This window comes from Chaetura pelagica, unplaced genomic scaffold (assembly GCF_000747805.2).
Source record: "Chaetura pelagica isolate M959 unplaced genomic scaffold, ChaPel_1.0 scaffold112, whole genome shotgun sequence".
Taxonomy (NCBI): domain Eukaryota; kingdom Metazoa; phylum Chordata; class Aves; order Apodiformes; family Apodidae; genus Chaetura; species Chaetura pelagica.
Genome location: NW_009952798.1, coordinates 3,232,251 through 3,247,345, shown reverse-complemented (window position 1 = coordinate 3,247,345; position 15,095 = coordinate 3,232,251). Strand labels below are relative to the sequence as shown.

Below are 15,095 nucleotides of genomic sequence, written 5' to 3'. Positions count from 1 at the left end.
GGGTGGGGGGGGGGAGGGGGGTGTCTCAGACTGCAAGGTTTTGAGCAGGGGATCCCAAAGCACCAAGGAAGGATTCATGTGCAGCCTGTACCTCCAGGGAAGGGCTGAGACACTCGACCTGGTTGAAACCTAGGATGTGAAACCCTGTGTGTTCACTCTCCATCCCGTGGTACCCGCGGTGGAGCTCCCGTTGCTCCTGGGCAGGAGATGAGTGCCATGAGGGAGAAGTTTCCCCTCGCAAGTGTAAACGGCTGGCCGAGGTTCCCAAGCCTACCCAGCTCACCCGTGGCTCCTCTGGGGGGGGGGGTTGGCAGGTGATTGTCTACGTGGAGGACGTCAATGACGAGGTGCCGGTGTTCACCCAGCGGCAGTATTCCCGCCTGGGGCTGCGGGAGACGGCGGGAATAGGCACTTCAGTGGCCGTGGTCCGGGCCACCGACCGAGACACGGGTAGGAAGCTGGGGATGAAAACCACCCAGCTGGCTGGGGGGAGTGGTGAAATCAGCTCCCGGGGTTGAAATCCCCACCTGGGGTGGGCTCTGCTCCATGGTGATGGATCAGCGTCGGTGGTGCCAGCTTCTTTGGGATGCTTGATCCAACTTTGATTCAGCTGGTGCCATCATGGTTCCTGCTCTTGCCCCAGGGAATGGTGGTCTGGTGAGCTACAAAATCCTGTCAGGTGCTGAAGGGAAGTTTGAGATTGATGAGAGCACGGGCCTCATCACGACAATCGACTACCTGGACTACGAGACCAAAACCAGCTACCTGATGAACGTCTCTGCCACGGACCAGGCACCCCCCAACAACCAGGGCTTCTGCAGCGTGTACGTCAGCCTGCTGGACGAGCTGGATGAGGCTGTACAGTTCTCCAACAGCAGCTACGAGGCCGTGATCATGGAGAACATCCCTCTGGGCTCCGAGGTGCTCCGGGTCCAGGCCCGATCCATCGACAACCTCAACCAGATCACCTACAAGTTTGACCCCAACACCAACGCCCAGGCGCTCTCCCTCTTCAAAATCAACGGGATCACTGTAAGCAGCCACAGTGTGGTTCCCCCTGGCTTGGTTGCCCCCCATGGACTGCGTTGTCTGTGGGCAACACGACTGTTGTTCATCCTTGGCAGGGTGTGATCACTGTCAAAGGCCAGGTGGATCGAGAGAAAGGGGATTTCTACACCTTGACGGTGGTGGCTGATGATGGAGGACCAAAGGTTGACTCCACGGTGGTGAGTAGCTTCTAACCACTTCCCCACCACCCTTTGCACGAGCAGAACTGACCTCAGGTCACCTTCCTCATCCTCTGGCATGGGACAGCATGTCCTAGCTGTCCTCTCTGCTGCAGCCACTGGGGTCTGGAGACCCTAGTTTGGGGGGGAACCCTGTGTTTGAGTATGCACTGAGTGGCACCTTTTAGCTTCTGGGATTTCTCAGAACAACCACCAGGAAAAAAACCCACAAAAAACAACAATACCAAAACAAACCACCCCAAAAATATAGATTTTGCAGGTGGTTTACAGAGCTAAAAGTTTCAAGGGAGGTAAATCTGAGGGCCTTGAACTCCTGCAGGGTGGTTTAGGAGGGTTAAATTTGGCAGTTTCACAGGCAGCCAAGCAGGGAGGTGGTTTACATTTCTCTTCTCTCCAGGGTGAGCCTGCTCCCTGTGCTTCAGGCAGGGCAGCTCCCTGGCACTCCCCAAACTCAGCTGGTTTGGGCCATCTGGAGGAGCACCAGAGAGAGTGCACAGAAAGAGTGCAGACGACTGCAGGGAGAAGAGAAAAGAAAGAAAAGAGTGCAGAGAAAGAGTGCAGAGAAAGAGCACAGGAAGAAACGAGAAGACAGAAAAGAGAAGACAGAAAAGAGTGCAGAGAAAGAGTCCAGAGAAAGAGTGCACAGAAAGAGTGCAGACGAGTGCAGGGAGAAGATGGAAAAGAGTGCAAAGAAAGGGTGCAGAGAAACAGTGCAGGGAGGAGAGAGAAGACAGAAAAGAGTGCACAGAAAGAGTGCAAAGAAAGAGCGCAGAGAAAGAGTGCAGAGAAAGACTGCAGGGAGAAGAGAAGACAGAAGAGTGCAGAGAAAGAGTGCAGAGAAAGAGTGCAGGGAGAAGAGAGAATTCAGAAAAGAGTGCAGAGAAAGAGTGCACAGAAAGAGTGCACAGAAAGAGTGCAGATGAGTGCAGGGAGAATCCCACCAGAGGGGTGGGATTGAAACCAGAGGCTGGGCCATAGCAACAGGCAGTGCTCTGCCTTTCCAGAGCTCTCATGTTGTGGTGCATCTGTTGCCTCTGCAAAGGGTGGTGGATGGTAGTGGTGGCCTTGCTATCTTGCCCCCTGCTGTGCCCTTGGCTGAGCCTCTCCTGGGGTGAGGGGAAATCCACCAAGATTATCTAGGAAAAAAAACAACTATGAATGCACAAACGGAGGAGCCTCTGAAACACCACAGGGGGGTACCTGCAGCCCCCCCATGCTGCCATGCTGGGATGTGGGGCCAGTTCCTTGTGTATGCCCACACATCCTTGCCCCCCACTAACTCTTGGCTCTTTGTTTGTTGCTTTCCTCCCCCCCTCCTCTGCTCTCCTCCAACAGAAGGTAAGCGTGTCCGTCCTGCTGGCATCACCCTGGGGGCCAGGATCCAGCCCGAACTCCTCACTGAGCTGCAGGGAGGGACCATCCCACCACCACCAGCCTCTGTGACACCCCTTGGGGACACGGTGCTGGCCACCAGCAATCCCAACTGCTCTGGCACTCGGGACAGCAGCTGCCGGATCGATCACAGGGGCTGAACAGGCTCTCCCTGCTCCTGGCTCTCTGTTTTGAACTCAGTGGCAACAATAACTGAAGCTCCCTGAGGCACATGACTGGCTCCCTGGCTTCCTCTGGGATGTTGTCCCATTCAGCCTGGCTGCACCTGGGAGGTTGGGGCACCCAGAAATAGAGCCCCGGGAACAGAAAGGCTCTTCCTCTCTCATTTCTGTGTTGCCTTGAGTCTCTTGGAGAACAAGCACAGATGAGAGCATTTCCTCTGGCTAATTGTGGCCTGGTCCCTGGTCACCTGCAGTGGTTTGCCCCTCCAAGCATCTCCTGCCCAGTTTCCACTTGCCCACGTGCCTTTTCCCAGGAGGGTCTTCTCTGTGCCCAGCTTGCCCTGGTGTAGTTAAACACGTGCAGCTCTTGTTTTCTTTGTGCCTGCTGGGCTTTAATGCAAAACCTGCCCAACCTCTAGTGCTGGGAGCAGGGATGAAATTACTGCTTGTGACAATCTTGAGCAGTAAAGGGTGACCCCATAGCTGAGGGAGTTGCTCTGTGGATTTAAAAAAAAAAAAAAAAAAAAGAAGAAGAGGATAAAAAAAGAAGCATGAGGATAAAAAACAGTGGGATCCTCTGTAGAAAAACCTGCTACCTGGGAGCTGCAGCACCCTTGTCCTCTTTCTCCTGAGCATGCCTTCTCCTGCTCCTCTTCTGCTGCAGACAGGGATGTAGCTTCAGGGAGAAATTAGGAAGAAATTCTTCACTGTGAGGGTGGTGAGACCCTGGCCCAGGTTGCCCAGAGAAGCTGTGGCTGCCCCATCCCTGGCAGTGTTGGAAGTGTTGGATGGGGCTTGAAGCAACCTGGACTGGTGGGAGGTGTCCCTGCCCATGCAGGGAGGTTGGAACTGGATGATCTTTCAGGTCCCTTCCAACCCAAACCAGTCAGTGATTCTGATTCAGCTCCTGGGCTCCAACACCTGCACCCATTCCCATGCAGGACGGGCAGCACCCTTGGCACCTCAGAGGGGTGCAGCAGCAGTTTTGCCAGGGGTGTGTGACGCCCCATAGGCAGGGGGCTGGCTCCTCCCTGAGCCCCATTGCCCTGCCTGCAGGTGACCATCACAGTCCTGGATGAGAACGACAACAGCCCCCAGTTTGACATCACCTCCGACTCATCGGTGAGCGTGGCAGAGGACGTTGCTGTTGGCAAACGGGTGGCCCTGGTTCTGGCCCGTGACCCCGACGCAGGCAGCAACGGGCAGGTAGGGACAAGAGTCCAGCAGCCATGGGGCTGCCCCTGAGGCTGTGCTGGTGTTTCACTGAGGCAGAAACGGCCCTTCCCAACCCCATTTCTGCCAGAGCAAACCCTGGTGGTCGATACCAGCAGTTCTGGGGGGCTTTACACAGTGGGTACTGGTGCTCCCCGCTGGAGTGGTGCAGCAGGAGAGGAAAATCATTGTCCTTGGGCTGTCTGGGGCAAAAAGCTCAGTGACACACGTGTCAAAAGGAGCCCAGCAATCTGAAAACCAGCTGTGGGCTCTCCTGGCAGGCTGAGCAGGAAGCTCTCCAACATGTGTTGTTTTCCTTACCCCACCTTAACGAGGTCCCATCTCCCTCATACCAGACTCTGCTCGCGCCATATGAGGGCTGTGGAGGACACCAAGTTTGTCCCATTTACTTTCGGGTGGCTGGAAGAAACCAACACACCCAACAGGCAGGAAAATGCCTGGAGACTTCCTGAAGGTGTCACTGGGTTTATTGCTGCAGGGTCTCCTCTCTCTCTTTCTCTCCTCGTGATGTTCCCAGGTGACCTTCTCCCTGGCATCAGGGAACATCGGCCAGGCTTTTGAGATCCGTACCACCAACAACACCTATGGAGAGGTGTTTGTGGCACGGCCCCTGGACCGGGAGCTGCTGGATCACTACACCTTACGGGTAAGCACCAAACCACCCCGTGAACCCCTTCCTTAAGGCTGTTTTCTTGGGGTTATGAGCTTAGAAGCAATTTTATTAATATTATTTCCACCACCACCCCCCCCAAATCCATCCCCGACTGCAGATCCAAGCCTCAGATGCTGGCGTCCCTCCTCGGAGGAAGGAGCACACTCTGAGGGTCAACATCCTGGATGTCAATGACAACCCTCCCATCATTGACAGCCCCTTTGGCTACAACGTGAGCGTGAGCGAGGTGAGCACCCAGCCCTGCTCCTCTCCTTCCATCCTCCCAAGGTGAATTCTGACCACAGGGCAGATGCTCTGACCTCAGCTCGGGTGATTTAGCAGTTGGTGGTCCCTTGCAGACCTCACCTTGGGTGATTTAGGGGTTGCTGGCCCCTTGCAAACCTCACCTAGGGTGATTTAGGGGTTGATGGCCCCTTGCAAACCTCACCTTGGGTGATTTAGGGATTGATGACCCCTTGCAAGCCCTCACCTCTGTTGACCTAGTTTTGGGCTAGAAGAGAGCTCTTCAGGCAACTTAAGCCCATGAGGCTGCAAGGACCAGCAGGAAGGAGAATGGCTACAAAACCCACGGAAATGCCACCAAAGTGACACAAGAGGCTGCACGATGCAGAATGGGAATTGCTTTCAGGAAGCAGCTCAGCAAGAGCCAGATAATTAAGCAATAAAACACAATCAGGCATGAGAAAAGACAACTTATTTCCTGACAGTTTAATTCCTGGACCGGGGGGGGTTTCTCAGTTTGATGATGAAAAATGAAATATGAGTAATAGCCAGGAGGAAGTGCTGCTGGTGATTAATAGCTTTGCATTAAAGTTATTGCCCTGTTAGGATTTTCTTATCTATTTAGTGTGTGTTCAGGGCTGGTTGGAGAACAGAATTTTCTGGTTTGATTTTCCCCCTGATGGGACCATCCAAAAATAATTAGCCAAGTTCTGAGTTCATCACTCTGCCCTCACCTTTGCACACATGCTGTGTTTTACTTCTTTCCAGGCTGTGCCAGCCTAGACAGGACCTAACAGCTTTCTGCTGCAGGGAATCCAACCTGGTTCATTGCAACAACCAGGAGATGCAAGAGGAAGTGGCCTCAAGTTGTTAGGAACAAACTCTTCCCCAAAAGGGTTGTCAGGCCCTGGCCCAGGCTGCTCAGGGTGATGGTTAAATCAACATCCCTATAGGTGTTCAAAAACTGTGTAGATGTGGTGCTGAGGGAACATGGTTTAGTGGTGGCCTTGGCAGGGCTGGGTTAATGGTTGGACTTGATGATCTGAAAGGTCTTACCCAACCAGAAAAATTCCATGATTCCATTAAAAAAGAGGTGCAATTTTGGAGCTGACTATGGTGATTTAAAAGCAAACATCACCTGTTAGTTGGATCGCCATTTCTTTTGAAAACCCACCAGGGAAAACACCTTTAATTTCAGAGTTCCAAACCCCCAAAAAAGATGGGAGCACTCAAGCAAATGGCAGAGCCTTTCATTGCCAAGGCCTGTGGCTGCTTTGCAGCTGAGCAAGTAGCCTTGGTTTGTTTTTTAGTTGTTTTTTTTTACATTCACTAAATCAAAACCCCATCTGCAAGAAGCGTTGCAAACACGGGAGCTGGTGGAGGAACCACGTTATTAATGATGCGTTTTGTACCTTCTCCAGAACGTCGGTGGTGGAACTGCCGTGGTCCAGGTCCGTGCCACCGACCGGGATGCTGGCCTCAACAGTGTCCTCTCCTACTACATCACCCGTGGGAACGAGGACCTGACCTTCCGCATGGACCGTGTCACGGGAGAGATCGCCACCCGACCCTCCCCGCCCGACCGCGAGCGGCAGAGCTTCTACAGCCTGGTGGTCACTGTGGAGGATGAGGGCAACCCCTCCCTGTCGGTGAGTCCCCCCCAAGGGGTTGGCAAGGGGGAAGGTGGAGCTGGGCAGCTCTGTGGGAAGGGAGGTTGGCATGGAGAGGTTGAGCAGGCACTGGAGCGATGTTTTGGTGAGCTGGTTGTGTCTTGGGGTCATGGAATGATAGAATCAGCCATAGAGCCATTCAGGTTGGAAAAGCCCCTCGTTGCAGCTCCAGAAAACAAGCACGTGTGGGTGAGTCTTGCTGTGCACAACCCAAACTGTCTTTAGATTGCGTTTTCCACAAAGCCCTAATTCCTTTCTGTGTGGTTGGAATGTCTTCGTTCATAGCCTGGTTTAGAGAGGACTTTCCTGACATTTCCTTGTGCAAAGCCCTGAGGAATGTCACAGAGCTGAGTGCTCATCAAAAACCTCAACCCAGCTGGAGGGCTCCTTAGGAAAAGCTCCTCCATGGACACACACACTGTGCAGTGTTTTGTGGGACGTGCTCAGCAGAGGGTCCCCCCCAGAGAGGTTGTGGAGTCTCCTTCTCTGGAGACTTTCAAGACCTGTCTGGATGCCTTTCTGAGTGACCTGGCCTAGTTTTTGGTCCTTCTCTGGCAGGGGGCTTGGAATTGATGGTCTTTGGAGGTCCTTTCCAACCCCTGACATTCTGTGATTCTGAGATTCCAACCATCATCCCTACTCTACCAACTTCGTCCCTAAACCATCTCCACCAACACCACATCCAAACGACCCTTCAACACATCCAGGGATGGTGACTCCACCACCTCCCTGGACAGCCTGTTCCAGTCTCTGACCACTCTTGCTGTGAACAAATTTTTCCTCATGTCCAGTCTGAACCTGCCCTGGTGCAGCTTGAAGCCCTTCCCTCTTGTTCTGTCACTGATTACCTGTGAGAAGAGACCAGCACCAACCTCTCTACAATAACCTTCCAGGTAGTTGCAGAGACTGATGAGGTCTCCCCTCAGCCTCCTCTTCCTCAGACTGAACATTCCCAGGGTCCAAACTTGTCTGGTGTGAATCAGAGCCTCCTTCAGCACCTGGTCCTAGGCTGCAGGGGTTGTTCTGCCCACTTGCTCTTTGTGCCGAGGTCTGAAAGGTCTCGGGGTGTTGCTGTCACCCATCTCAGGGCAGGGGGTGGCTGGAGCAGCAGCTCAACCAGGGCTGAGCTTGCAGTGGACCCACATATGTCTGTTCAGGTGCCTGCAAATGAGATGAGCTCTGGTAAGGATCCCCAAGGGGAGTTGTGGTGTGAGATTTGGGCAGATTGTTGGTGGCATCACACCCACCTGGAGCAGCCTGCCCACGAGGAGCAGGGTCTGGGCATGGAGCTGGAGGCTGACACCAGAGCCCTTCCAGCACCCTAGGGTCTGAGCAGGTGCCACCTCACTTTTGAGTGAGGAGTGCCAGGTGGGTGCCTGCATCTGCTGCAGCCTGGCTTCTCTCCCTCACTCCTGCCCCTCTCCATAAACGGTGAGTCTCATCGTTGGTGCCTTTCAGGAGGACTCTGGTGTGGGAGAGCCAAGGCAGCCAATAACCTTTGGGGTGTTTCCCAACCCCAAGTCCCTCCTAACCCCCCAGCTCCGCGGGGAGATGCCCAATCCCTGGGCACACCAAGCAAGTGCAGATTGTGAAGGGGAAAGGCCTGATACCCACCTTGCCATCCTTCCTCTCCCCACCTCCGCGTGCTATCTCCTCCCCATCGCCCTGCTCCCCTGGCACAGCTCTGGCTGCAAAGCCCTGTGCTACCTCCTGAGGAAGCAGGTTGCAGGCAGAGCTGCAAACTGTGGCTTCCAGCTCCCACCTCAGGCTCTGCACACTCCTCAACTCCACCCTCCCCAGCAGTTCACACGCCTGCATCACCATCCTTTCCTGAAGCCACTGCAGCTTAAACCTGGGTGAGGCTCTTGCTCCAAAATGAGCAGGAGTCAGCTTGGTGTAGCTGCAGCATCCGATGCCACCACTTCCTCCCTCATCTGTCCCCATCAGCCCCAGCACCTTGGGAACTCCACTGATACTGCTGTGGATGGAGGAATGTGGCTGGAAATGCCATTGCCATGGCAATGCCCTCTTCTCTTCCTGGAGGAGGACAAGTGACACAGCTTCACACTGCTGAAGTGGTGTCCCAGCAGCCTCACTTGACCTCCAGGTTTCTGCTGCGTCACCACCAGGCCAGTGATGCCAGCAGCCATCAAAACCCCAAAGAAACAAAGTCTCCAATGACCCAATTCCTGAGCAGAGAGAGGAATTTCAGCCCTTTTTGGAGCTTGAGGGCACTTAGCTCTTGTGAAAGGCTGTCCTGCATGTCACTCGGTGGTTGCTGGCCTCGTGCCTGGGTGATGAAATTGTGTCTGTCAGGAGTTTGTCACCTACAAGAAACTTCAGTTTCACAAGTAAGTCTAGGCTGATGCAATGATGCACAATTATTGTTTGTAATTCGTTTATGCCTCAAGATTTGGCCTTCTGAGTATGGGAGAGGCAGAAGAGCCAGAGCTGGGGAAGGACTTGGAAGTCCTGTGGTGATTTGTGACACCCAGGACAGCAAGGGCACAAGGAACACTGGCCATCCTCCTGGGAGCTGGAAATAAAGAGGCAAAAGGGTAAAAATGCTGATGGTAAAATTTACCCCAAAAAAACCCACAAAACATGTCAGGAAACATGTCACCTTCCCAAGCTGCTGAGCTGCAACTGGAAAGTCTTGGGTGGGAATGGCAGGGGTCACAAGGGCACTGTCTGACCTGGCACAAGCCTGTGGCTGCACCTCCCTCTGCCAATCCCACCCATCACCTCTTTCCCCTAAAAATCTTCTGTTGTCCTTCTGGTGAGCTTTCCAAGTGGGACACAGTCCCTGATGCCGCCCCCTGCCCCACATCAGTGCCCCTGGCAGAGCACGTGGCTGCTTAGCTCACCTCTGCCTGCCTTTGGCACAGGCCACCCCAAAAACTGGGATTCAGCCAGCACGGGGGGGAAACCTGTTCCCAACAAAGCTTTCATCTGTTGTCATACAGTACGTTCATTAGCAAACAGAGGCTTGGAGAGGGTTGGAAAGTGGTTGGGACCCTCGGGCAGGCAAAACCACCCCCCAAACTGCCTTTCCGGCTGCAGCTGCTGGGATGGGGAGAACTGGATTGTCTTGAATTAGCTCTGGCTGAAGCCACCAGTGGATTAATCAAATCCTGCATCAGGCTGGGGTGTCCCCAGCCCCTGGCAGAGGCAAACACCGTTTCCTCCAGCTGGGTAGGGTGAGAATTTGGCATGTTGCCCAGGATGCCCTGCCTGGGCACTGATCCCCATCGCTGCTGCTCAGGTCTGATGCTGGTTTGCTATGACTAATGTTTATGTTTGGCTAGCAGCAATGTATTATTTTCTTTCCCCATTTTACACTAAAAACAAAAGCAAGAGGAAAAAAAAAAGCCAAACAGTAACCAACAAAAACCAAACACACCCTTTGAGTAATAGTGTCCACCACGAGGTTTTATCTCCTCGCCAGGGGCTGAGTCACTCTGGAACCTGACCCGGAGCTTCTTCTGGAATAAGTGATGCTGTGCTGGGAGGGAGGATGCTCTGAGGGTACCTGCATTCCCTAGGGCATTGCAGGCTCCCCTGGCATGGCTGAAGGCATGGGAGGATGGGGGGGAAGTCAGTCAGAGTTCTTCCCACCACCCACTTCATTCTCCCTGCCTCTCTGTAGGGCCTCTCAGCCACATCCCTGAAACATCCTCCTACACCCTCCAGATGAACTTTCTAATTTACACTCCTGTTTGAAAAGAAAAAACAACCAACCGACCAAAAAAAAAACAACAACCAACCAACAAACCCCACAAACATCCTTTTTTTTTTTTTGCTTTTAATCAGCACTGATAATGAAGCAAACAGAGAAATTCCTCTGATCCCAATCCCGGGATAAAATTGCAGCAGAAAGAAGGCTCCTCCCGACGTGCCTCCAGCTGAAAAGGCAGCCAGCTCACAAGTCCGGGGCTGTCTCAGAAAGCTGGTGGGGAAGGAGGGCTCTGTCAGCAGCAGGGAGCCTCTCCCCTTCCTGTTTTGCAAAGAAAAAAGGTAGTTACAGGGTTGGCCAGTGACCCTGTTTTGTCTTGCAGTGGATAAAGTACTTTACCATCCGCTCCTGGAGAGGATGTTCAGTCAAAGCTGCAGAAACAGGTTGATGTTGGCAGAGCTCGATCCCCCTGACAATAAATTAAATCCTCAGGGAGGTTTGCAGGTCCTTCCTTCCCTGCCTGCCCGGTTTTCAGCTGGTCCATAAAAGATGAGCTGTTCTCCACAGGAACAAGCAGTGAAAAATCCAAAATCCGAGCACAAGAGGTTCATTCCCAGCCCTGGGGCAGAACGAGGAGAGGAGGTGAGGGCAGGGCTCCCACATTTGGCAGCTCTTTGTAAGGCTTTGTTGCCCGTGGCTGGGGTCTTAGGGGTCTGGGGGGTCTTGGTAGGGTGAGGACAGAGTGGTGGCTTCTTGGCCTCTCCTGGCTGTGTCTGGGGGATGTGCTTTCCTCCAGGGTCTTCACTCTTTCAAGGAATTTGGTGAGTCGGGAACAGGATCTGGAAAAGGGCAGAGCAAGGGTGTTAGCCCAGCTTGCAGCTGTAGAGATCCTCCTCCAAGCTTTGCTCTTCCATGGAAAAACAAGAGGTCTTGGGCTCCTTCCCACCTTCAAAGCCCTGGGACTTGGTGTCCCATGAAACGCAAAGTTCGCAGCCCATATTTAAGCCCCTCCACACACACCTCTCCCCTTCACGCCACCTCCAGCTGCCCCTTCCCACCCCTCCCACAGCAGGTGGGATGCTCAGTGTTGCCAGTCACTCACCCAGTGTTGGGAAGAAGCAGTCCCCAGGGCCTGGGGGGGACAGGGGGGTGCTGGGCTCAGAGAGCAGGTGCCGGCCGGACTCGGAGGGCTGCCTGCTGGCCATGTAGGTGAGCTGGGGTCGTGGTCGTGGCTCCGAGGGGACTGCCTCAAAGACAGGGTTTTCAATGCCCTGGGCACTGCTGTGGGGAAAGGAGAGGGGTGTGAGGGATTTGCAGGTTTGTTTTGGGTTTTTTTTTTTATTTCAGCAGCCTTTGGTTTGGTTTGGTTCTGTTTTAAATCCTTTCAGGGGGGTTTTGGCTGAGCGGCTGGGAACAACCCAGCGGGACGGGGAGCAAGTTGAGGCAGTGGCACCTTGGCAAGCAGGGATCTGGGGACAGGAGGAAAAGCTTTAGCTGAAAGGCACCCTGGTTTTTGAGCTCTCCTAGGGCGTGGGGAGCTGCATGCCCAGGCAAAAAGAAAGGAGGCATTTCCCACTCAGAGGGAGGGAAGAGAAACAGTGGCTTTCCAGAAAGGGACAGGACCCCAGGCGTGGGTGCCACCAGCATCCCGTTTGCTCTGCCAGGCTCAGGGTACACTCTGGCTTCTAGGGGAGGAGAGGACAAGCCCCTGGCAGGGTCCAGGATTTGGGCAGAGGAGGTGCAAGGAGGTTGAAGGCAGCTGGAAGCCTGTGGGTTTCCTCACCTGTCCATCCTGACGAGCTCATGGGCACCTGCCAAAGACAAAACCGTTGGCATGAACTGCACTCTTTGGTCTCATCCCTGTCCAGTTCCTTCTCTTCCTCTGCATTCCTCCCTTCCTTTCCCCCTTCCTTAGCATCAGCCCTGTTGTTTCCAAGCCCCCTTCTCTGCATCCCTGCCATCTCCCACCAGGTTTACTGCCCAGGTTCCTCCCAGACCGCAACCACAAGCTCTGAAGGAGGGGGAAAGCAGTGCCTGGATGCACCCACCACCCACCTGGGACACCCTCCCACACTACCCTGGCATTTGGCTGCCCCAGACAAGGGCAGCACCCTGTTTTTTATTTCCTCATCCCCTTTGCTGCAGCAGATATGGAACCCTTGTCCCTTGGGTGTGCCAAGTGGCTGCACGGTGACCACTCCAAGTGCCAGTTTTGGCCCAGACTGTGCTAGTGGAAATAAGTTGGAATGGACTTGCCAGGGAAGTGGTGGAGGCACCATCCCTGGATATGTTCAAGGAAAGGCTGGATGTGGCACTTGGTCTGGCTGATGTGGTGGTGTTGGTCATAGGCTGGACTTGATGATCTTCAAGGTCTTTTCCAGCCTTGGTGATTCTGTGATTCTAAGCTGAGCCTGGTGTGAGACACTCCAGCAGCAAATCCACCTGGATTTTGCCTTGCCTCTCGGGTTAAGTAGCACCCAGGTGATGCTTTGCAGCACGGGGCAGGGGCAGCTGCACCCCAGCTGAGGCCAAATGGGTGCATGAACACACAGAGCCAGGCTTTTCAGCCAGGGATGGGTGCTGAAGGCGCAGTTCCCGTTCCAGTGCCTGGCACCGTGGCTGCTGCTGCTGCTGCAAAAACCACTTCTCCAGAGGGTTTGCTCAGAGCCACCCACTGGGATTGGTGAGAGAAACCACAGGGCCCCAGCTCGCCCGAGGCCTGAGGAAACAGCTCTGCTGGTTAAGGTGGGGCCTCTTTCTGCTTCATTACTGAAGCCCCTGGGAGCCTGGCATGGGCTGGAGCTGGCAGCCTGCTGGGGAGGCAGAGGAGGGAGACCTGGCTTGCTGCAGTCACACAATCACAGCATCAGTTTGATTGGAAAAGACCTTTCAGATCATCAAGTCCAACCAGTAGCCCAGCACTGCCAAAGCCACCACTAAACCGTGGCCTTCAGCACCACATCTACAGGGCTTTTAAATCCCTCCAGGGTTGGTGGTGCCACCACTGCCCTGGGCAGCCTGTGCCAGGGCCTGACAACCCTTTTGGGATTCCCAGTATCCAATCTGAACCTCCCCTGGCACAACTTGAGGCTGCTTGCTCATGTTCTGTTCTTTTCACTTGGGAGAGGAAAGAGACTGACTCCCCTGGCTCCACCTCCTTTCAGGTGGTTGTAGAAATCAAGGTCTCCCCTCAGCCTCCATTTCTCCAGGATGAGCACCCTCAGCCACTCCTTTTAAGACTTGTTCTCAAGAACCTTCCCCACCTCCATTGCCCTTCTCTGGACGCGCTCCTATTGCCATAGACATTTTTAAAGGGTCTTTTTAAAGAAGAGAGGAGGAAAAGCACAGCTGATGCTTTTTCAACCACTTAGAAGGCAAAACTATGGCTTGGAGGCAGGGATGAGCCAGCTCCCTCAGTGGATGGGGAGGTAAAAGCTCAGGAGAAGGGGGCCTGGCAGAATCTTCTTCACCATGAGGGTGGTGAAACATTGGCCCAGGTTGCTCAGGGACACTGTGGATGTCCCATCACTGGAAGTGCCCAAAGCCAGGTTGGATGGGGCTTGAAGCACCCCGTTTTAGTGGGAGGTGTCCCTGCCCGTGGCAGGAGGCTGCAACTTAATGATCTTTGAGGTCCCTTCCAGCCCAAACCTATGACACTTCCTGCCTCCTGATGGCCACAGGGACACATCCCAGGAGATGAGATGAGGGCAGGGTACGTACGTCTGTTGCTGACAGCTTGTCTCTGCTTGTAGATGACGAGCAGGATGAGGGGCAGGCAGAGGATGCCCACGATGCAGGCGCCCGTGGCCAGCGCGGCAGCTGTGATATCTGCAAGGGAAGGGGATTCCTCAGGGCCGTGGGGGAAACGTGGGGCAGCAAACCAGTGTTTGCCCCACACTGGATGCAATACAACTCACACACACACGGGAGGTCTGCTCCTAGAGGGATAAGCACTGGGAAGCACGGGCTGTTGCAGAGATAAGCTCTGAGCTGCTGGTTTAGGACCTTGACCAAAGTCCTTCACTGCTGGAGGACACCTCAAGGGCTGTTACTGGTCTTCAAGATATGAGGAGAGCAGCCTGATAAAGGCCCTGTGAACTCAGCAGAAAGGATCTCAGTGATTTCCAAGTTCACCCACCCTGATCCATGGCCAGCTCATCAAAAATGGGCTCATTACCCAAGGCCTCTGCTAACGAACGTGTCCCTGGAGAGCTCTACTGTGGAGGCTCCCCAGAAAGGCTGGCAGCCATAGGCACATCTGTGGCCATCAAGGTCGATGTGGGACAGCTTGTGGTGGGGTCAAGGGCTGCCTAAATCAAGGGCAGGTTTGCCTCAAGCCCTCCTGCCCAGCACATCCATCTGAGGAAGCAGCCTCTTGCTCTGGCTGTGTCTTGGGGCAGGGAGGTGGGATTTTTTTCCCCCTTTTCTTTTTTGCCCAGCAGGACAGGGTGGCCCAGCATCTAGGGCTGAGCATCTGAGCTGGAAATTACTGCTCACAGGGAGGATGGTGCAGGTTCTCATGCCTGGCCTGGCCCCCCACCTTGCTGTAAGCCAATTTGGGCAAAAATCCACCTGTTTAGCAGCCAGCTAACGGGGCAGACAGAGCAACCCACAGAGAAACCACCTGCATAGCAAAGTGTCCAGTGTCTAGACACAGTGGTGGGGGGGGCCTCATGTCATTTGAGTGCTCAAGCAAGATTTGGGTTTCCCCTGCTGGAGCATTTCTGCTCAGGGCAAGGAGGCATGGGCTCAGGACAGCAGTGGATGGTTCAAAAGGCTCCTGTGACCCTTTACCTTTCTGTCTCTTCCTACCTGCTTGTG

General features: G+C 54.2%; 2 protein-coding genes across 2 annotated transcripts in view; one reads left to right on the top strand and one right to left on the bottom strand.

Annotated features, from left to right (window-relative positions):
• Positions 1 to 15,095, top strand: part of CDH23 (cadherin-related 23) — a 188,905-nt gene that overhangs the window by 145,964 nt on the left and 27,846 nt on the right. The window contains exons 29-36 of the mRNA XM_009994895.1: positions 315 to 450; positions 644 to 1,032; positions 1,125 to 1,226; positions 2,583 to 2,585; positions 3,857 to 4,006; positions 4,551 to 4,679; positions 4,804 to 4,932; positions 6,350 to 6,577. Coding sequence (XP_009993197.1) covers positions 315 to 450; positions 644 to 1,032; positions 1,125 to 1,226; positions 2,583 to 2,585; positions 3,857 to 4,006; positions 4,551 to 4,679; positions 4,804 to 4,932; positions 6,350 to 6,577 — 1,266 coding nt within the window. The remainder of the gene's footprint in view (positions 1 to 314; positions 451 to 643; positions 1,033 to 1,124; positions 1,227 to 2,582; positions 2,586 to 3,856; positions 4,007 to 4,550; positions 4,680 to 4,803; positions 4,933 to 6,349; positions 6,578 to 15,095) is intronic.
• Positions 11,076 to 15,095, bottom strand: part of LOC104386290 (chromosome unknown open reading frame, human C10orf54) — a 12,618-nt gene continuing 8,598 nt past the window's right edge. Inside the window, exons 6-9 of the mRNA XM_009994874.1 lie at positions 13,995 to 14,102; positions 12,058 to 12,085; positions 11,377 to 11,555; positions 11,076 to 11,113 (exon numbers count right to left, since the gene is read on the bottom strand). Coding sequence (XP_009993176.1) covers positions 11,076 to 11,113; positions 11,377 to 11,555; positions 12,058 to 12,085; positions 13,995 to 14,102 — 353 coding nt within the window. The remainder of the gene's footprint in view (positions 11,114 to 11,376; positions 11,556 to 12,057; positions 12,086 to 13,994; positions 14,103 to 15,095) is intronic.